The sequence below is a fragment of the Dermacentor silvarum genome, chromosome 5, assembly GCF_013339745.2.
Source record: "Dermacentor silvarum isolate Dsil-2018 chromosome 5, BIME_Dsil_1.4, whole genome shotgun sequence".
NCBI lineage: Eukaryota > Metazoa > Arthropoda > Arachnida > Ixodida > Ixodidae > Dermacentor > Dermacentor silvarum.
Window position 1 is genome coordinate 78,416,037 of NC_051158.1, and position 22,421 is coordinate 78,438,457.

The 22,421-nt window shown below is 49.4% G+C and overlaps 2 protein-coding genes across 2 annotated transcripts in view; both read left to right on the forward strand.

Annotated features, from left to right (window-relative positions):
* LOC119453515 (uncharacterized) overlaps positions 1–18,944 on the forward strand; it is an 89,197-nt gene extending 70,253 nt beyond the window's left edge. The window contains exon 7 of the mRNA XM_037715559.2: positions 18,855–18,944. The gene's annotated coding sequence lies outside the window, so the exon portion shown is untranslated. The remainder of the gene's footprint in view (positions 1–18,854) is intronic.
* Positions 1–18,944, forward strand: part of LOC119453514 (uncharacterized) — a 38,419-nt gene extending 19,475 nt beyond the window's left edge. Inside the window, exons 4-6 of the mRNA XM_037715558.2 lie at positions 938–1,032; positions 1,173–1,268; positions 18,695–18,944. Coding sequence (XP_037571486.1) covers positions 938–1,032; positions 1,173–1,268; positions 18,695–18,816 — 313 coding nt within the window. The 3' untranslated portion in view covers positions 18,817–18,944. The remainder of the gene's footprint in view (positions 1–937; positions 1,033–1,172; positions 1,269–18,694) is intronic.
* Positions 18,945–22,421: the final 3,477 nt, after the last annotated feature.

Below are 22,421 nucleotides of genomic sequence, written 5' to 3' on the forward strand. Positions count from 1 at the left end.
GATTTGAAGACCGAATGGAAAGGGACATTATTAGATTTTTTATTCGAAAGTTATTGTTATTCGCAAACCCCTAATAGTATTTGTTGAAAAAGTCTGTTCATTATTCGAAAACTATTCGAAATGATTTGATATTCAATTCTGTTCACCTCTCACAGTATTTGACTTGTGGTCGATTCTGTCTCAAAAAATTACCACTTTCACGTACACCCTTTGTGATTTGTCCAAAGTGTGCGCTTCACACAGTCTCTGAGGGTTGGGTGCCGGTGCACGCATTTCGGAGGCCACAGTAGGCAATACTGGAGCGGGCGAAAGGGACACAGTGAATATCGCATATGAGTAGCTCTTAAAGATATCACGGTGTTTGTTGTGGAAACTCGCTGCAATTATCTGGAACTTAGAAATGAAGAAGTCACTGAAGTGTGTCGAAATTTTGAAATTAGGTCCTTGTATATGGGCATAGTCACAACAAAACTACTCGATTACATTTTTTCTATCTTTAGACCTTCTCGTCTGTAATTTTTTTCTTTCTCTGCATTAGATATACATTATGTTGATGCGTTAAGTGCAGAAAAAAAACAGGTAAAGAACAAAAACAAAAGAACAAGTAGAAAGCGCTAGCCAGAATCACTGATTATTCAACGTCTCTTCCACGTAGACTGAAAAAAGGAAAAAAAAAACCCGCACACGCTAACAGAGATTTTTTACGAACTAGAGGGGACCCATCCCTGATAACGCCTGTTTCATTATTGTTTAACGAATAAAGCTTCTGACACGAAGCAACAGCAACAACAAAAGCCCTAAGAAAAGAAATATGTGGTTGAGTGCTCCTATATGTATAATATTTAGAAACCGTCTTCCTCTCGAATGCAATTATGATTCTGCAGGATTGCTGCTAAAATATCTGTAATATCATTCTGGCATTTTCTTTCACAATCAGGGACACCTTAATTTACACAGCAACCACGTCGCCCAGCAATGGCTCCTCAGTAAATGACATCATCACATTTGTGCCAGACGATATTAATAATATTGGTAAGTCGTCTGCACCATTCTAGTAAAATTTTAGTTTTCTTTTCTTTTCACCTTTGCAGAACTTGATTATATTACCTGCATTTAATTTTGCGAAGGTTACCCGGGTTCAGTTAAAACCTCTGTTCGCTTCTTCATTTCAGGAACGTCTGAATTGATGGCATACAAACTACTACAAACTGATTACAACAGCTGTTTTGTGCTCTCGAAAACTTCGGCCTCGTATTCATCCCAGAATCGTGAGTTTAAATAGCACCCCTTACGCAGTTTAATTTAGCAAACTATTACAGACGCGCTTATGCAGCGTAACAAGGGCTCCTTTTAGCCAACTCGCCGCTATGTAGAACTCTAGTATTTCTTCAAGGTAGACGCATTAAAATCAACAGAGACAGATGTGGAAAACTGAAGATTTCTTTGTTTAATATTTTAAACCTTTTTTGCGAGTAACTCGCAGACTTATTTATGCGTTTACTCACCAGGGGTTTTATTACAAGAATAATTGGACAAAACCAAAGCTAATGTGTTTGGAACTTGGCGTTGTCAAAACGATAATTATTAAAACAGAATTATTTGCGAATTACTACTTCAGCCGACCACAAACGCAACAGCAGACAAAACTATATTTAATGCACCGACAGACTCTGAAAATCGACTTGTTTGGTAGCAGAAGGCACAATTCGTAACATGTGCTGAGTGTAGCGGCCGTTCTCCAGGTGATGCTGCCAAATGTGCTGTCGGCAACAGTGGTGCGCACAAAATATGAGTTGCAGTTGCACCATGATGAGCATGTGGTACAACATGAACTTGAAATGTTTCAAATGCTTTTACATTTACCCAACTTTTCAAGTTTATCTTGAACGACTTTGTCATATCGAGGTCCAATAGTTCAAAAGAAAGCCGATTTTAAAGGAATTAGGCAGATAAACCTCATTGGATCGGGGCGAGTGTGCAGAACCCGAACCCATACAGGCTTCGGTTGAAAATTTGCAGAAGGTTGTTCACATAAGTATCTCACGTGAAATTCAAGACAGGGACCGATGAAGCGTGGCTAAAGCGAACACGATCTGTCCACGCCGTTGGGCGGAGTGTCAGCACCTGAAGTATTTATTACACCATGAACATAACATAAAGGCACGCAGCAAGGAGTGGAACGATGGGCGGTACAACGTAAAGCTATTCCCGACTTTTCTATATCATTTCTGCAATCAGCGCTCCACGATTGGTCGAACATTGTTCACGCCACCCAACTTCGTTTGTCTGTCAGCGACGTTAGGAAAACTGCGACACCTCCTCATCTCATATGACGTGTACACACTGGTTATGCATGATTAGACTGAGGAAAAGAAAAAACAATTACTTCTAAAGAAACAGGACTCTGCTATTGGTCAAAAGCTTTTGGGCGCTGCGCCCACTTCTCGGGTCTGTCACGCGACGTCACAAAACCGCGAAACCTCTTCACGTTAAAATGACGTCTACGCATTAAAGATGCATTATTATACCGAACAAAGCTAAATCTTTGTCGGAATAACGGAAGACCGCCCTGTTCTGAAATGAATAGAAAGTGGCTGCCACGCGATTGCTCTAGCACTGACTACTTGGAGCTGCCGAGAAGAATGTATTTATTTGCATGTAATAAAAAGTTTACGTGGCAGTATAACACGGTCGAGACCTTTCGGCACGCATACGACCTCGCTTTGCCAACTGTTCTTCGCTGAGGATCCGTTTTATCGGTACCTTTACCATGTCATTGCACGCTGGCGCGATTTACAGCCATCAAAAGCTAAACAAGGAGAAGTGGGCTAATTGTCGACGCAGGCACTACCTTCCTCATTCGGTTATCTACTTTCACTGCGTTAGCCCGGGTCCACCGAAACCCTCTCCACTGCTGCGTGCTCCTCGCCTCTTGTCAGCCAATTAAACAAAACCTGTTGAGGTAGGCAATGCTATTCACTTTGAAAGAAACAAAGTGACCGCCTATTAACAAGGAGAGAATGTCATTGGGCAGTTCAAACAACGATGCGGGTCACCCCTCGATGCTTGCGACGGCAGTTACGTAATTTTTTTGTCAGAGGATTGGACTAAATACCGGTTGGCATAGTTTTACGCTAAATGGCCCGATATCTCATAAAAGGCTTGATGTTAAGTGCTTGAATGGAGCGTCATACGCGCAGAAATGGCCGCAACGGAAAGAGACGGTCGATATAAATTTTCTCGTCGCCACATTATGAATGCTCAAGTTTCTTCGTTTATGGGTCTGTCTGCCATTGTGTTAAACGACAATGTCATAGCGTTATATGAAGCCAAAATGTCAGTCCTATAGGGGTAAGATATTGTTACGTATAGGCTGTGGCGGCTGTTCCACATCAATATATAAATCTGATTTTTATGCACGTTCTTCAGTTTGTTAGTGGTTTTGGCAGTCCGGCAACCGCATCCCACAAGAAATTTTTGCTCACAGGACATGCTTTAGTAGGTATTTTTGTGTGGTGAGACTGGATGGAGCTTTTAGGAAGGTATTACTTCCTTGCGTTCAATTTCACACAGTGTTCTGAGCACCTTCGCATAAATTAAGTCTGCAAGCTTACGCGACAGTAGCGCACCGAGGATCTCTGCCAGGGGGAGGGGGGGGCTGACAGTTTGCCAAAACCATCTAAACAGCACTAATTTCGATTTCTTCACGGGAAATTGTCAAAAAAATGCGCTTTTTGCGAGTGTGCAGACGATTGCGCGTCTTACATCTTAGCTGGAGTACTCAAATGCGTAAGGAAAGAAAAGGAGTTCAACAAAAGGGGGGGGGGGGGGTTAAGTCGGCTTCAGGGGGTCGGGGGGGGGGGTTATCACCCCCGACCCCGACTATCTATCTGTCTGTCTATCTATCTAGTGGCCCAAGTTATCTACTAGCTTGGGCCAATAGGTAAGTGCCATAGGTCGTGATGCTGTCATTAGTAATTACAGCTTTGTCATCTGACGGTTGTCAAGCCGTTGTAGTCGCGTCTTCTACACCGGCCGAGTGAGCCAAGTTGTCTACTAACTTGGACAACTAGATATGTGCTCGTGGTTGTGATGCCGTCATGGCCTTTGCATCGTCGTCTTTCAGCTTTGTCCATCGCCTCTGGTAATGTCGTCAGCGTCCCCCCATCATGGTCAGGCCATCGTCGACACACAGACGTCGAGATGCAGTAGTCATTACGCCAATGTAGTCACACACTCGTCGTCGTCCAATTGTCCTCCTACCGTTCTGCCATCGTCGTCATTGTGTCGTCGTCGTGCATTCCATGTCATACCATCGCCGTGATGCCGACGCGGTCATTCCATCATTGCCATCTGGCTATGGTCATGCAGTCTTCGTTGTGCAGTTGTCGTCACACAGTCGTCGGCACACCATTGTCGTCGCCACGCTGTCATTTTAAAATCGTCATCACTTCAGTAAAATCATCCCATGTCGTCGTCGTCAAACAGCCTTCATATATTCAACGACGTAATCCTTCTTCGTCATTTTATTGTGTTTATGCATGCTGCCGTCACTCAATCGTGATTACGCCACCGTAGTTATGTCATTCCTGCTTGGTCATGTTATCTTAGTCATTCTATCGTGCATCCGTTTTCATACGTCGTCATCATGCTTTCGTCGTCGTGCCGCCGTCCTTGCCATACGCTCATCGTCATCGCATTGTTGATGTCCTGATATGCAGAACGGCTCGGAATAACCAGCTAACATGACAGAATTTTCACTGAACTAATATCTGATCTCCGGCCATTAAAAAAAACTTCACCGGCTTAGCTCAGCTAACCTTGGATATAAAAAGCGAAAGCTTGTTTTTTTTTCGTCCAAAGTCTGCCTTTGTCTGCGAATGTGGCCCGCTTCCGGCATTTTGCGAGCGAAACAGCTCGCAGGCGCTAGCTTTGCGCGCTTGGCATTCCGGACCCTCTCCAGTGAAGCAGCTCGCCCGGCGATATCCGCGTTGTTGTCAAACGACGCTTGCCGGCGACGGCTTAAAGCCTCCCGCTCCCGCGCAACGCTCAGAGAAGACGGCACAGCGTCGCTCTCATCCATGGCCAAGCTCACACAGACTATTTTTTTTTGTAGGTGAGCGCGGCACTCCTTTTAGCCAGGCGCGCGGCGAGTCACGTAGTCAGGGGGCGACACATCTGCGGAGAGCACATGCGCCAACGGGCGGTGGAGCTCGGCGCAGCGAGTCGCAAGATCGCACAATTTTTTTTGTAGGCGAGCGCGGCGCTCCTTTTAGCCAGGCACGCGGCGAGTCACTTGACGCGTTGCGAAGGCTACGGCGTAGCTGTGGTCAAATGAAGGTCAAATTGCTGGTGACGTCGAAGCCCGGCTAGACGTCCTTTGTAAAGCTTTCGCTTAAACTAAATTGTAAAGCTGCATGCGAATTCAAGGCCGGGATGATGACACAATTTTATTGCAGTCTTTTTTCTTTTCGTGTTTAGTGAGCGATCCGAGGGGCACCACTCCTCTTTTTTAGGCCCACCAGCCATTCGTGAACAGTGGATGATAAGAAAAAAAATTATTCAGCTAAACATTTTCGCAGAATTTTGGCGGCCTTCGTTGCTGCGTCAGAGCTGAATACACACACAGAAAAAAATTCGCAGTTTCGCCCGAAAGGCGAAGCATCGATTGCGATGGCAAATTAGTTGACAGCTATACGAAGTAAGGATAGTAGTTTTATTGGCCCTATAAAGTTGTAAAATTCGCTTACTAACTGCACAAACAAGCACGTTGTCACGCGCGCACAAGTAAACATGGACACATCTCGCTCGATGACCGGAGAATTTTGTGACAACGCTGGAGTGAGAAAGCGCGCAAGCGGCAGCGAGCAAATTGACCTTCGCGCTGGCTCTCGCTTCAACGCGAACAAAACGTCGCAAGCCTAGCGCATACGAAGCTACCGGCACTTGGAGAATGCATTTTGTTCCATCGCAGATCGCTTTGAAGATGAGGTCCCCGCGGGCGCACACTTTGTCCGCATTGCAGATCGCTTTCAAGATAGCTCTGTGAGCAGCAGCCGCGGGAGCAGAACGCATCCCCCCCCCCCCCCCCCCCCCCATCATGTCTCCGTCGCCGCCTCCCCGTGCCTCGCGCGTGAACGACGATCGTGCGCTTTCGGCTGCCTTCCTATCACGAGTGGGCGAGATTAAGCTGTGGTTGCTGGCTCACCCTCGCACGCTTTCGCTCGCACACACAGCGCACGGTGCCTGGCGACGGTTTTATCGCCGTTGGACTTTATACGGAACCTACCGGCGACGACAACGGCGACAGCAAAAATGAGCTTGGAGTGTTAATATAACTGCTATCGCAAAAAAAGAAACCGTGCTGGTGCCTTGAAAGCAGGTCGTGAGTAGACAACGAGGACGTGCTCTTTGTGAATGATTGTATTTGTGACGTTAAACGTGGACGACAGCGGTCTGTGTTATGCTTTATGTTGCCATGAAGAGATGCCGCCACTAGGTCACATGTATACATGCGGTCGTTTGGAATCAAGCCGTTTCGGTTCCACTGTTAAAACAAAGGTTAGTTCTACAACCCCCTCCGCTCATCGTTTCTGTGGGACGTTTACGAATTTTAATGTTCACAATTATTGGGAACATAGCACTTAGGTGACGCGAACAATAAAGAACGAGAACGACGGGTGCTATTTTTGTCGTTCTTCCTTGTCCGCGTCACCTAACCATTATGGTCCCAATAACTGTATGAAACCATCTAGCCCAAAAGTATGTACTCATAAAGTTCGCAGGTTAGCAGGGATATTAAAGGCGTGCTGAACAACTTTTTATCGAAGTCGAGAAATGCATTTGAGGTTAAAATAAGCGATTTCGGAAATACACTGCAGCGAAAAAAAAAGAATACTTCAATGCATTTGGCCGGAACAGAGCAATGAAAGATCGCCTTTGAGCTCCTTCGCAGTGCTCCCGGTCCTTAATACGGACCGTCCGGTCGCAGTGCTCCCGGTCCGTAGCGTTGCGAAGGCTACGGCGGAGCCGGCCGATTCTCGCAACACTCCAGCTACGGAACGTTACTGTGGCGCGCCGTTCAAACTTCATTTTAGATCTTCACATAGACGCCACTTATTCACATTTTGGCGTCTACTACGCGCGAAATTCCGGCTATCCCACAGCTTACGGTCTCGTCCCCTCCCTGTGCTATAGTGTTTTAGATAGCTAAGCTTCGCTGTGTTTCCTCGCCCAGAGTGACAAGTGTCGTATTTCCTTTCGCACATATCTCTGCGGCAATTACACAATTTCCGAAGTCTGAAAGCAACGTCGTCGTTATGTTCCCTCGAGCAACTATGCATCGGCAGTACCCACATCGGGTAAGCGATGGATGCCGCATGGTGTACTCGCGTTGAAAGAAAGCACTTCTAACGTAACGAGGGTCGACAATGATGGCGACGCACCTCGAGGCTGTGCAACTCGGGAAGCAGACGATCTGTTCTTAATATGTAAGCACTCGGGACTTTAGTCACGTCACCCACAGGTAGGAATCAGAGCACGCAGTTGCCTTCAGCGAGCTTAAAGTCACTGTAACCTTACAGCGAGCAGACTCATCGCGGCACCCCACGGTGGCCGCGGCATATACCCTACGTTGCAGGCGCAGCTACATGCAGCTGTGGAGACTTTCCAACATAGTCTAGGTGGCGCTACGGACGCTGCAAGGCAGTGCCGCTCGCGGGAGCAAATGAAAAATTTAGCAGGCCGCGCGATCGTGTATAGGCGTGTTGCGTACGAGAGTACGGTCTGCGAGATTGCGTCTCCCGTGCATTTGTTCGCGCAAGCCTGCCATTAAGTGCCACACCAGGATCGAAAATATGCAGGGCCGACACCTGCCCGTGAAATTCTGCGTATTTGCGGGCAGGTAGTGCAAAATGTGAGAGGAGACGCGCGTGCACCAGTGCTGTTGGCAGAGTCAAGTAAAAGTCGCGCTTGCTCGATTTTGCATGCCAATTTATTTACCGTTTTCGCATTCGAAATTTTTCTCCGTGTTGCCGCAGTCAGTCAAGGGGGCTCTCGCCAGTAGCTGGGGTTCATTAATAAAGGCGATACTGGGGCTCGTAACCTCCGTTGGGTTCCTCTGCAGGGTACCACCGCTGAGCGTCGGCTGCGGCGGCAGCTTCGCGTATACGTGCAGCGAGTGGGGTGATGTGATGCAATATTACTGCATGTTAAAACGAAAACGAACAAGGAGGCGAGTGATCCACCAAATATTTACAAATTTCACAGACGCTTGCGATACTCCGAAATGCGAAATTTGAGCGGAGCTGTATACGTGTTTTTAATTCGCGATATATTGGCTGGCGCGGGCAATCTGTCCCGTACGGCACGTTGCAAACGGAGCAAAGTGTGGCGCGATTGCCACGTTAACCTGGAGATCGCGAGAGCCAGCACGTGGGTGACGCGTGGGTTACGATTTACAGCATCCGCCGCCTACAAATCTACCAGTCGATGCGCGCTACTCTGGCTCCATCTCGCAGCCATCGTCGCCGCACTACGTTTTTCTTCTCACGCTTTCGCCATACGTTCCTCAGTTTTCTGCCGCATGGTTCCTCTTTCCTCCTCTCCGCTTTCCTCCTCGCGTCATTCATCCCCCGCTGCGATCCGCGTTCGCTTTCATCTTTCGCTGTGCTCGTTCGCTCAGTTACGCCGCTGCCGCCGCTCGCCGCAGGAACGGGCGCTTAAGAGCTGCGCTCTAAAAGAAAAGCATGATGAAAATCGCGTAATCGCGTGGAAAGCCGCCTCACAAGTACCAAGAGATTTTTACCATCGTCTCGCGTAGCACAACTGTGATGTCCCTGAGGCACCTAAACCCACGATGAATTTACACCCCTGTCATTCGGGTGCTGTGGAGCACTGTTTGTCGAGTCAAATACACATGGGCTGCTTCTATGCGGTCCCTTTCGACCACGGTATTGCACGATCCGGATACAGTAGACCGCGATCGTAGGCTGTCGTGTGCTTCGTAATGCTGAGTGAGCGCAACCAGATCGATGGGCATTGTTGCTTAGTAAAACGTCTTGTTGGGAGAGTTGGTTTAGCGCCAGATCTTTGTTCTCGTCTCGTCCTCGTTCCTTTTGCACAATTACTTTCCCAGCTGATTGTTGGACCGTGCAACAGCTCCCATTCTTGATCGCGACCGAAAGATTTGATCGATGTCGGGCATGGTGGCGATGGAAAGTGGCCGTGTTGCACCGATACTAAAGAACGACCAAGAGCCAAAGCAATTCAAACCGTCGCTACCATCCTCTCATAACCCAACTCACGGAGTCAAGATACCACACGATATATGTCTGCATTATTTTGTCAAATGGGCTACCTAATCGTACCCCCGTGCTAAAGGTTTTAAGTGCTTGCAGCTTGCTACTACAGAGATGTTACTGATCAAGCGCGCGCTGTCAAACAAACACGAGAAAGCACAATGTTCGTCGTACGCGCAAGTTAGCCGATGCTTACTGCGTCGCTCAAAGCATGTCCAAGTAGAAATGCAACAATGTTGACGCGTATACATGTTTATCTTTCGCCGATGGCCGCTTTCCACCGGCTAACAAATGTTAAACGTTATCGCTCGGCGCAGGACGCGCCTGTATCGGAAGTTTCTAGAACGTTATCGACGCTTCTTTCCGTTGCCTGTTTTCACCGACGCTTATGTTATCTGATTGTATGAGCGACGCGAATTGTCTAGAACTTTCTGGAAGACACGCACGTACCAGGGATTATTCTGGAACCTTCGATGACTCAGGTATAAAAGCCGACGCGTTTTGCCGCTGATCAGATTTTCGACGATCGCCGACTGTGTTCGCCGCTATCGTTGTGCTTTGAGTGTACCTTGCTTTTGTGGGCACAGGTTCGCCCAATAAACAACCAGTTTCCCCGTACACAGTTTTACGACTGTTTTCTTCAGCGTCACTACTACGTGACATCTGGTGGAGGTGCTAGTGCGTTCATGCAGCGAACGCCCCCGCAAAGCCGCGATCCAAGCCCGAAACCGGAGGACAACGCCAACGTCACCAAGGACCAGCGAGCTAGCCGTAGGCAGCAAGGACTTCTGCCGGAGTACGGACTTCTTCCCGAGAAGACCACAGCGATCAAGGCCAAGTCAACGACCTCAATGGCAGCCCCAGCGTCCCCCATCCTGCTGCAACAACCTCGGGAGCCCCCGACCTTCCGTGGATCATCGGCTGAAGACCCTGAAACCTGGCTGGAGACATACGAGCGGACCGCGACGTTCAACAAATGGAGCGACGACGACAAGCTACGCCATGTCTATTTTTCGTTGGATGACGCTGCTCGGACCTGGTATGAGAACAGAGAGACCACCCTGGTTACGTGGGACCTTTTTCGTGAAAACTTCGTGAGGACCTTCACGAGTGTCGTACGAAAGGAGAGGGCAGAGGTTCTCTTAGAAACCAGAGTGCAATTGCCGAACGAGAACATCGCGATCTTCACGGAGGAGATGACTCGCCTCTTCCGCCACGCCGACCCCGACATATCTGAAGAAAAGAAAGTTCGGTTCTTGATGCGGGGTGTCAAAGACCAACTATTCGCCGGATTGATGCGCAACCCGCCCAAGACTGTCGCCGAATTTCTTTCGGAGGCTACAACGATCGAGAAGACGCTTGAAATGCGCGTCAGGCAATACAACCGCCGTGCCCTGACCAACTACGCCGACGCTCAAGCGCTAGGCGCCGACGACCTGCGCGAGACCATCAGAGCGGTCGTTCGCGAGGAGCTGCATAAGCTCTTTCCCAGGTCGCAGCCTCACGTGGCATCTATCGCCGACGTCGTCAAAGACGAAGTTCAGCGCTCACTTGGAGTTCCCGATGGGCAGCCACAATCGCCGCAACCCCAGCCGGAAGCGCTGACCTACGCCGCCGTCGCCCGTCGTCAAGGCCCCCCTCCGCGCTCGCGCCAGGGCCCCGTAACGCCGCAGTTCCGTCGTCCACCGCCGCCGCCGCCAGCACGCCCGCCCGTCGCCCAGCGCAGCTACCAGAGGAAGACGGACATTTGGCGCGCCCCCGACCACCGCCCGCTCTGCTATCACTGCGGGGAAGCCGGCCATGTCTACCGCCGATGCCCATACCGCGAGATGGGCCTACGAGGGTTCCCCGTCAACGCGCCGCGTCCCGATCGAGGTGAACGACCGCGCGACATCGCCGACTACGTCGCCGGAGCCCAGTGGCAACCACGACCATCCTCACGCTCGCCGTCACCAGGCCGCTACATCTCGCCGCATCGCCGTCAGTACAACGGTCCCACCCGGGGCCGATCTCCCAGCCCTTACCCGGGAAACTAAAGGCAGCAACCGATGGAGGTGCGGTTGCTGTACGACGCAATGCCGAAGATCCTCCGACGCCGCCGACGACGACGATTCGCGATTCATCACGACGAGATATCAGCACGCCGCCTAGCAACAGCCTTGACAACACTTCGCCGCCGAAAGAAGACCTTCCGACGCGACGTAGCAGCAGGAGAGCAAGCCGACGCAGCCGTGATCCGACGCCACGAATTAACCGCAACGCCAGACGCCGGTCTACCGATCTGGACGTGCTCATCGATGGCCATAACGTCACCGCTCTCGTCGACACTGGAGCCGACTATTCCGTCTTCAGTGGCCCGTTCGCCGCCAAGTTGAAGAAGGTGAAAACAGCCTGGCAAGGACCCGATATCCGGACAGCGGGAGGCCACCTAATAACGCCGACTGGAATCTGCACAGCGCGAGTCACGGTAAACAACCGCACTTACCCGGCGAGCTTCGTAATCCTGCAGCACTGCTCCAGGGATGTCATCCTAGGCATGGACTTTCTAAATCAACACGGTGCAGTCATCGACTTAAGGTCCAAGTCGATAACGCTTTCAACGCACAACGCGACACCACCGGATATAAGCATAAGTTACCATGCCTTGAATTTGCTTGAAGAACAAGTCACCATTCCGCCTCGCTCCAGCGTAATGATTTCCGTCGGTACCGAAGTGCCTGCAGACTTGGAGGGCGTCATCGAGGGCGATCACCACTTACTGCTCGATCGTGAAATTTGCGTCGCTAGAGGCATAGCTGAGCTACGTGCAGGGAAAGCAAGGGTGATGCTCACGAACTTCAGCCCCGAATACAAGCACATTAACAAAGGCACCACGGTCGCCTACATCGACGAAATAGTACAAGCCAGCAGTGCGTTCGCCTTCACGGATTCCAGTGCACCTGCAACGACGACTATAGTACCTGAACCAACTTTCGACGTCAATCAGAACCTTCCCAGGCACAAGAAAGAACAACTAAAGGCTCTGCTCCTGCAATACGAGGACTGCTTCTCGTCGTCGTCAAAAGTTCGACAAACCCCTGTCGCCAAGCACCGCATCATAACCGACGAAAATGTCCGGCCACTCCGTCAGAGCCCGTACCGAGTTTCGGCGCGCGAACGCGAGGCCATAAGGCAACAAGTCGACGAAATGCTACGCGACGACATCATCCAGCCGTCCAAGAGTCAGTGGGCGTCCCCCGTGGTGTTAGTGAAGAAGAAGGATGGAACCCTACGTTTCTGCGTCGATTATCGTCGCCTCAACAAAATCACGAAGAAGGACGTATACCCCCTCCCACGGATTGACGACGCTTTGGATCGACTCTACAACGCAAAGTATTTTTCGTCGATGGACCTCAAAACCGGTTACTGGCAAATCGAAGTCGACGAGAGGGACCGGGAGAAGACTGCGTTTATAACACCAGACGGACTGTTCGAGTTCAAGGTCATGCCGTTTGGTCTTTGCTCGGCGCCTGCCACTTTCCAACGTGTCATGGATACAGTACTGGCAGGCTTGAAGTGGCAGACTTGCCTCGTCTATTTGGACGACGTCGTTGTGTTTGCCTCAAACTTCGAGGAACACCTCCGGCGCCTTGAAACAGTTCTTCAAGCAATCAAGACCTCCGGACTCACGTTGAAGCCAGAAAAGTGCCGCTTCGCATATGAGGAGCTCTTGTTTTTAGGCCACGTCATCAACAAGTCTGGAGTGCGCCCCGACCCTCAGAAAACTGCGGCCATCTCCAACTTTCCTCCACCCGCTGACAAGAAGGCAGTGCGTAGATTTCTGGGACTTTGCGCCTATTACAGGCGCTTCGTCAAGAATTTTTCACGGATCGCTGAGCCACTGACGTATCTCACGAAGGCCGACGTCGAGTTCAAGTGGGAGACGCCGCAAGTCGAAGCATTTGAAGAACTGAAGCGACGCCTGCAATCGCCGCCAATACTTGCGCATTTCGACGAAAATGCCGATAGCCGAAGTCCACACCGACGCAAGCAGCGTAGGACTCGGCGCCGTGCTTGTGCAGAGGACCGACGGACTAGAAAGGGTTGTAAGTTACGCTAGCCGGTCGCTATCGAAGGCGGAAGCAAATTATTCCACAACAGAAAAGGAGTGCCTCGCCATCATCTGGGCTACATCAAAGTTTCGCCCCTACCTATATGGCAGGCCCTTTAAAGTTGTAAGCGACCACCACGCCTTGTGTTGGCTAGCTAACTTGAAGGATCCTTCAGGTCGCCTCGCACGATGGAGCCTGAGACTTCAAGCATTCGACATCACCGTCGTTTACAAATCCGGGCGAAAGCACGCTGACGCCGATTGTTTGTCTCGCGCCCCTGTCGAACCGCCGCCACAAGACGACCAGGATGACGACGCTTTCTTGGGACCCATCAGTGCCGACGAATTCGCCGAACAACAGCGAGCCGACCCAGAACTAAGGAGCCTTGTAGACTACCTGGAAGGCAAGACCGTCATTGTGCCGAAGGCGTTCAGGCGAGGATTAGCGTCGTTCTTCTTGCAAAACGACATTCTCCTTAAGAAGAACTTCTCGCCTCTCCGAGCCAACTACCTCCTCGTGGTACCCTCATCATTGCGTCCAGAGGATCTGCAAGCTCTCCATGACGACCCAACGGCTGGACATCTCGGTTTTTCCCGCACTCTCGCGAGAATACAAGAAAAATACTACTGGCCTCGCCTCTCTGCTGACGTCGCCCATTACGTAAGGACATGCCGAGACTGTCAGCGACGCAAAACACCGCCGACAAGGCCAGCCGGGCTTCTACAGCCGATCGAGCCACCTCGCCGACCGTTCCAGCAGATCGGGATGGACTTACTGGGGCCTTTTCCGACGTCGACGTCCGGGAATAAATGGATCATCGTAGCTACGGACTACCTCACCCGCTACGCCGAAACAAAAGCCTTGCCCAAAGGAAGTGCCGCCGAGGTAGCCCGATTCTTCGTTGAGAACATCCTCCTGCGTCACGGTGCCCCGGAAGTCCTCATCACCGACAGAGGTACGGCCTTCACGGCTGAACTAACTCAAGCCATCCTGCGATACAGCCAGACAAGCCATCGCCGCACCACCGCCTACCACCCGCAGACGAATGGCCTCACCGAGCGCCTAAATAAGACCATCGCCGACATGCTGGCAATGTACGTCGACGTCGAACACAAGACGTGGGATACCATCCTTCCGTACGTGACCTTCGCATACAACACGGCCGTGCAAGAAACGACGCACATGGCGCCGTTCAACCTGGTCTACGGAAGGAACCCGGCAACGACGCTTGACGCCATGCTACCAGACGTCGCTGACGAAGAAAATCTCGACGTTGCCACTTATTTGCAGCGTGCCGAAGAAGGTCGACAGCTCGCCCGCCTGCGCATCAAGAACCAGCAGAGGACCGACAGCCGACACTACAATCTTCGACGACGCTACGTCGAGTACCAGCCCGGAGACCGTGTTTGGGTCTGGACTCCGATACGCCGACGAGGACTTAGCGAGAAACTGCTGCGTCGCTATTTCGGACCATATAAGATAATCCGACGTATTGGCGCACTGGACTATGAGGTCGTGCCAGACGGCATTTCGCAATCACAGCGGCGCCGGGCACGACCTGAAGTCATCCACGTGGTGCGTCTTAAGCCTTTCTACGCCCGCTGACGAGCTTATAGGTACTTTGTTACTTTGTTATTTTCTTTCTTTATTACGCCTCGTTTTGTTTTCGCTTTCGCGTTTGTTTGTAGCATCGGGACGATGCTTTTTAAGGGGAGGGTATTGACGCGTATACATGTTTATCTTTCGCCGATGGCCGCTTTCCACCGGTTAACAAATGTTAAACGTTATCGCTCGGCGCAGGACGCGCCTGTATCGGAAGTTTCTAGAACGTTATCGACGCTTCTTTCCGTTGCCTGTTTTCACCGACGCTTATGTTATCTGATTGTATGAGCGACGCGAATTGTCTAGAACTTTCTGGAAGACACGCACGTACCAGGGATTATTCTGGAACTTTCGATGACTCAGGTATAAAAGCCGACGCGTTTTGCCGCTGATCATATTTTCGACGATCGCCGACTGTGTTCGCCGCTATCGTTGTGCTTTGAGTGTACCTTGCTTTTGTGGGCACAGGTTCGCCCAATAAACAACCAGTTTCCCCGTACACAGTTTTACGACTGTTTTCTTCAGCGTCACTACTACGTGACAATATTCTCGTCGCCACGAGCAAGTTGTCATGACTTAGGTGCAAGGCGAGACAACAACGCTGCCGTGATTAATAGCAGGCATTAGGGAAAGTGGCAAACTTTCGCATTCCGGCTTACTTGATTTTGGGGACGGCAGTTAGCCTTGCCATGCAGCCTGCGTTACTTCTGATACCTTTTACCCAGTGATCTGTAGAACTTGACATGCGGCTGGAGGCCCCGGTTATTTTTGCCACTCGCGATCTCGTGGCAGTTCACCACGCAACAGTACCGGGTCCTTGGCTACTCGGGTCCTTGGCTACCCAGGCGCCGAACCATTACGAAGCGACTGCGACGCGAGGAGTATTTTTTCGTGGGCATCGTGAGCACCTCACGGTGCCGCCTGCCTCATAGATGGTGACGCCGCTCGCCGCAAGGGGAAGGAGTGGCACTGGCTTCTGTCGGATTCCCAGTCCTGTGGGCCACCTACGAAAGCTGTGTTTCTGACGGCACAGGGTGTTGAGGATGGGCTCACAGAAGAGGCACTTCGAAGATGCTGGCCGCTTCGATTCGGCATAACGCCGCCTTCTGCCATTAACACAGTCGACGGCGCCTTCTTCTTTCTGGGATTTTACGTGCCAAAACCAGTTATGATTATGAGGCATGCGGTAGTGGAGGGCACCGGATTAAATTTGACCATCTGGGGTTCTTCAACGTGCATTACAATGCAAGCACACGGGCGCTTTTGCATTTCGCCTCCATCGAAATACGGTAGCCGCGGCCGGGATACGATCCCGCGACCTCGTGCTCATCGACGGCGCCTGGCAGCGGCATTTTTATGAAGTCTTGCACTCGATTGATGTCGACCAGCTGCGTCCCACAGCCAGCATCTGCATACAATACATATACATATACTATTCTAACACTGCCAGCAGTGCAGAATATATGCAAGGGGCTTAAAAGTAAGAAAATAAATGCATATCACCTGTTGTCACCCTGCATATCCGCATGTTAAAAAGGCTATCTTGCTTTTATTCCCAAGCAGGCTGTACGGCAGTTGAATTCCGCGGCCTATGATGGCGTTCATTATGTTGAAGGCAACCTCCCACAGGCATGATCGCTCCAGTCGAAAAAGTTCTTTACACTAAAAAAATAGAAATACGCAAAAAGGAAGTAGAAAACGCAGCAGCATCAGAATATGCGCCTTTCGTTCTAACGAGCCAATTATGGGGAATTATGCTTGGCCTTCATCACAAGACTTCTCGTAAGTGCTTGTGGGTAGCTGTAATCAGCCTTTTGCAATGCATAACTTTTATAACAGAGATATCAAAGAAAGGGTGAATCATTTCATGATAGACACCCAAGGTACAAAACAACAGATTCTGGCGATGCCGGAAGTTCTGAACACCAGTCAGCTCGCAGAATGTACTTTCGGTGTAAGGAATTACGGCAATCCAAATTTAGTTTTCTTGGGTGTCCCAGCCGAAATGTACCGTGCTGCGTGCTTTCGAACAGATAGTGTGTTTCAGTGGACGCTGAAGCACCGTCTACGTAGAAAAAAAGTCGCGGTGTTATTGTCACCGCGTTCGTTAGCGTTCGTACATTGTCTGTAAAAAAAAACAAAAAAAAAACAATACACATATTAGGCAATGCGCTTTGTTGAAACACTTTACTTGAGAATAAAAATGCGGCAATTGTACTTACCTTGCGATAATTTGGCTTCCTATACTCACGAGCTTATTTCCAAGTAAATGCAGTTTTCCGACGGTGCTATTTTGAGACGTTTGGCTAGTTCTTCGTGTTTCACCCGATAGCAGAGTAGTAACAAGCTTGTAATCGCGGAGGTCAGGCCGCTGGTGCTGAACACGTTGCTGGGCTAGTTGATGCATGTTTTGCAAGCAAAACATGGTGCAAGCGAACTGGAAAACGACAGCTCACAGGCAGAAGCAGAATGTGTACGTGTGCCTCCTCCTCCGAGAGACCGAGAGTCACCACGTTTTTCTGGCAGCGGGCGAGGTGCGCGTGGGAAGCAACAAATTAGGCAGGGCATTCACGCTTCTTTGTGCACCCATCCGGTTCTGAGTAGCTGCGCAGGCTAGGCTGCGCTCATAATAGACAGTGCATACCTTCGGTACAGTGTACTAGACAGAGTTTTTCGGAAAAGGAGCTAAGCTTATATGAAAGCTGGAATCAGGAGACAGTACTATGCGGTGCGATATGCTTCTTATACAGAAAAATAGTCAAGAGTGCAATCATCTACAATGACTTGCATTGTACTAGCAATAAACTTTATAGCCACTGCAGAAGTTCAGCTAGCAACGGCATTACTAGTAAGTGGAACAGATGATTGCACCACAAGTTACGCAGTATTTTGAAATTCTCTATCGGCAAAACTATGTAAACATGCAAATGTAAGCGCACATGCTTTTTGATTCTATACCCCCCTAAATTTGTCATTGCGCCTATCGAGGGTGCACACGGAAAACGCACATTGATGTGTTATAACGGAGCGCGCTTTCGCCACGTGTAAACCATCTCCGATCGAATGATTCAACACAATAAAATCAATTGCGTCACGGTTAACAGCCTTCGCAAAAAAATATGTAGAACATACATAATTTAATGAGAAGCAAAAAAGAAAAAATGGCCCAAGTGTTGTTTCAGTTGGCATGATCGGTAAAAAGTTCAAATCAATATTGCCTGGTGCATAGCATATATGCTCAGGAATTTCCAGCGAATGCTACGTGAAAACTAATATTAACATGCCGTTCTGCCTGACCGGCCGATATTGACGGGCATATCAGAACTGCTAAACAATTTCGTAATACCTATAGCATTTAACGGACGTTGTTAATTCAATGTTTGGAGACGTACAGCCAGTGCCGGCACTCTAACCGCAAAGCAGGCTCGGGCCAGTTGCGTTGCCCGGCTTAGCCATTAACGTGCTTTCACCGGCAAGAGAGGGCCAGCGCTGGATGTCTGATACAGTGGCTTTGCCAGCACTGGCATTACGGAGGCAACAGCGGGCTTTCCCAGGCGCAACCAGTGCCGGCTCAAGACCAACGGGGGCCCTAGTTAGCTCCATGTAATGTGCTGCCTAGGATTATGAGTATTTTAAAGTACATTTTATTGATTACATAATTTCATATTTTAAAATAATATTCAGTATTTTTGTTCTTTCCAGAGTGCTACCACTGGAAAAAAATTGAAGCCAAAGATTCTTGTCCAATTAAAACCGAACAAACCTCTTCCTGCGATGATGCGTTTGACCATTGTAAACTCAGTTCCCCAATAAGCTGTAAATAATACAAAAGCAGCACACAAACTTCAGCCATCGTCAACACCTACTTACTGGATCAGAAGACTTCATCTAAGGCGTTGGCGCAGGAATTGTGCCCTGCTTTATTAATAAAACAACTCAATGCACCAAATAACCACAGAGTTGTGTCACAATAGCACTGGTGGTGGTGGTGGTGTATGTGGTGGGGGGGGGGGGGGGTTAACCTGGCACCCCGCACCTGTGATTTTCATAGCCAGATTTTTCCCTTGGAACGTAAACCCCAAGGTGTATATTTGTAACACGCGCAACAACAAAAGCGCACCGGTTACTAGCGTTCCATTATTAGAAATGCAGTTCCAACACATCGTTAAAAACTAACTTCTTTATGATGCGGTTTCGCCCTATTATAGAATTCTGTCGTATTTTTTTCCCTAACACGACAAAAGTAAACCTTTTGTTTTCGTTGTAGGCACTATACCGGAGGACGGGGCATGACGTTCGGTTCAAGCAAGCTTAGCTAAAGTGAATTCAAAGCTGTCGATGTCGAATTTAGCTATCTATCGAGGCTTGTATGCGTGGTTTCTGCAAGGAAGACAGCGCGAGGATGAAGCGACGTTTCTAGGGAGCTATTTATTATCGCGAAGCCGATACTTCTAGAAGCTCCTCGGCACGCTTTAAACCTTGAACTTTATTGTCGTCAGGGACATAACGCAACGACTTTTGAGTATTGTTGGGAGCCCCACGATTCTCCTGTCATTCCCAACTTGTCGATCGTATTTGGAGAACTGCAGTGCCTGGTGCCGGGCTATCACATGCACGCGCACGTGTTCATAAACGTGAATATCTGGTTTTCTAAGGCGCGTATACGAATAAAATTTGGTAACGTAAATTCTAGATTTGAAGTGCTGAAATACTCTACAAAAACGCACTCTCCGGATAGCAAATGAGATATATTCTGTTATGCGCTCCTTAAAGCGACACGTAAGGTAAAGGTAATGTCAAGGTAAATAATAGATTAGTGCTCGAGGAAATCTAAGGCGTCAATATTATCGCGAAAAGAGCTTTAGTAATCGAGCAATTGAAGTATATACAGGACATGATTCGGGACTCCCCAGGGACGTTCAAGTACTAGCCCGATGACTTAGGCACTGCTTATTATAATTCTGTCACTAGTACTTGCCCCCTCGTAATATATAGATGATTGTATTGCATTAGAAGATGAAGTAAAATCTTACCTGTCCAGTTATATCTAATTTTTAAAAAGAAATCATTACGTTACCCTTGACAACGACGCGGCTGGTTGAAAGGTTTCGTTCTCGCTCGACTCTGCGCCGCCTGTATTTTCGCGTTTCAGCAGTTTCGTTATCGGGTAATGTTGCTCTGGTTTTGCTGGCTCTCTAAACTCACACAAACAGCAAGTAGTAAAGAATGACACGTTCATGTGTGTCGCAGGGTTCATGAACGGTCCACGCCACTTGACCAAAATCCAGCCGCAGCGGCGAATCCAATACTCCGTCTTGGCCCAGTTTCTCTATGGCCGATCATGTGTGTTTTGCGCAGAAAACCGTAGCACCGTCTGTCAGGCTCCGTTTCGCTCATTGACGGCAGTAAAGGGCGGTAATTGCTCATCCAACGGCACTACTTCCCGCTAGGGGGCGGGCGATTTGAATGAGCTGGGGCTCCGTGGCGGCGACGAAAACATGTTTTTTTTTTTTGCATGCTTTGAGCTTGCTTCTGTTGTTAGACTTGCTGTTTTTTTAGCCTTTAAATACGTTGGAAGTGGCAGGGCTGTCAGATATAGTTTTTTTTCCCTTTCGTGTGTGTATCAGGTGTATTTTGTTTTTGAGGACACTCAGAACGCCGTTCCCTGACACTTGTTTCAACACGTGTGACCGCGTGGTACGATAAGTCCTTTAGTCTCGAAATAATAGGTTGGAAGTGTCAGGGATATTAGTCATTAGTGTTTTTAGCGTGTTTGTATTTGTATCGAGAATATTGCTTTTGTAGTACAATGAGAGTGTGGCCACGTTTCCGAACACGTGCGCACGTGTCATGAATTAAGTTTGCTCGACATTTTGTGCTGATACATTGTGATAAATAAATTGTGGGATTTTAAGGTTTTAGGTTCTGTGCGTATCGGCCTTTTGTAGGTACGTACTTCGGAAGGTTCGGTGATAGCATTTGAGAACGCCAAGTGCAACATATGGCGAAAAGGGCGGGAAGGCGAGCAGGGTGCGAGGGGTCTCTCAAGGTAGACGAGGGGACTGATGAGAATAGCGTGGAAACTGAGCCAATCGACAGAAACTGTGATGTCGATGATAGGCTAAAGAAAATGGATGATGTCCAGATTGAGCTTGTGAATCGGATCGCAGAGCTGCGAAATGAACTCCATATGGAACGTGATGCACGGAAGGCAGTGGAAGAAAGACTGCAAGCAGCCGAGGAAAAATAGAACAGGGCCGCCATTACGAACGACAATGGTAGTGACGATGAAACACCGGCTCCCAGCGAGACAGGACTGGAAGTGCCCACAAAGCACATAGAATGCGTGGAACATGCTGGAATGAGGGTCACCGACAGTGACGCTGCAGCGAAGGGAGAGCAGAATCGCAGGGGTCAATGCCCTGTGTCAAATCCGAATCACGTGGACAAGGAGAACAAAGGAAAGCAGGGTGAGACCTCGTCAGGAGGGGAGAGTGAAAAGGTCATAATCACCGGTGACTGAAATCTGTCGAGGTGCTCAGCGGCAATTGTGGAGCGGGAAAAGGTGACAAAAGAGTGGCGGTATGGACGTTTCGAGGGAGGACATTGGCCGATCTCATGGAGCGAGCTAGAGAAAAGCTCGCGGAGAATGCGCAGGCACGCAACCTTGTAATAGTAGCGGGTGGCCTAAATGACGTGCTGAGCAGGAAAGGAGCGGGAATAGCCCAGTGTTTGGCAAAGGGTGTAGACGACTTACGCGAGGTGTTTCCACAGGTGCAGATTGTGGTATGGACTGTGCCGGAGGTACCTGCACGTGATGACATTAACGTACAAAGAGCAGTTGCGGCCACTAATGAGGAGATTTGGCAAATGAGCCGGGACAAAGGTTTCGAGGGTGTGGAAGTCAACAGGGAAGTGAGAAGGTAGGGTGGCTTTCGAAGAGACGGAATCCACTTCGATCACAGGCTTGGACGTGAAGTGGGCTGGTGACTCGCTGGCCGTGCAATTGCTTTTTTGGGGGGCCCGCGGGCGCTAAGGAGGCCAGGGTAAGTAGTAATAAAGAAGGTTCCTTAGGGGAACCTCTGACTAACAGCACCGGTAGCAAGAGAAAAAAGAGAAAGAAAAGAGCTCGCTGTGCAATAGCTTATATAAACATGCAGGGCGGTAGAAGAAAAGTGGTTAGAGATTGAGGAGCAGTTCAATAAAAAACAAACAGGTGTGTACGCGTTTACAGAAACGCACCTTAGAGACTTAGAAGGGCCACCAATGATTGAATGAACGAATGAAAAACTTTATTTCATGAGCTTTTCAGCGCATGCTTGGGAATTCCGTTTGGAAAGGCTGCAACCAAACCAAATTGGAAAGAAAAGGAGGAGGAGTTTGAATGCTCTCTAATATGAATACAGGACAAGAGAACAGCAGGCAGCAG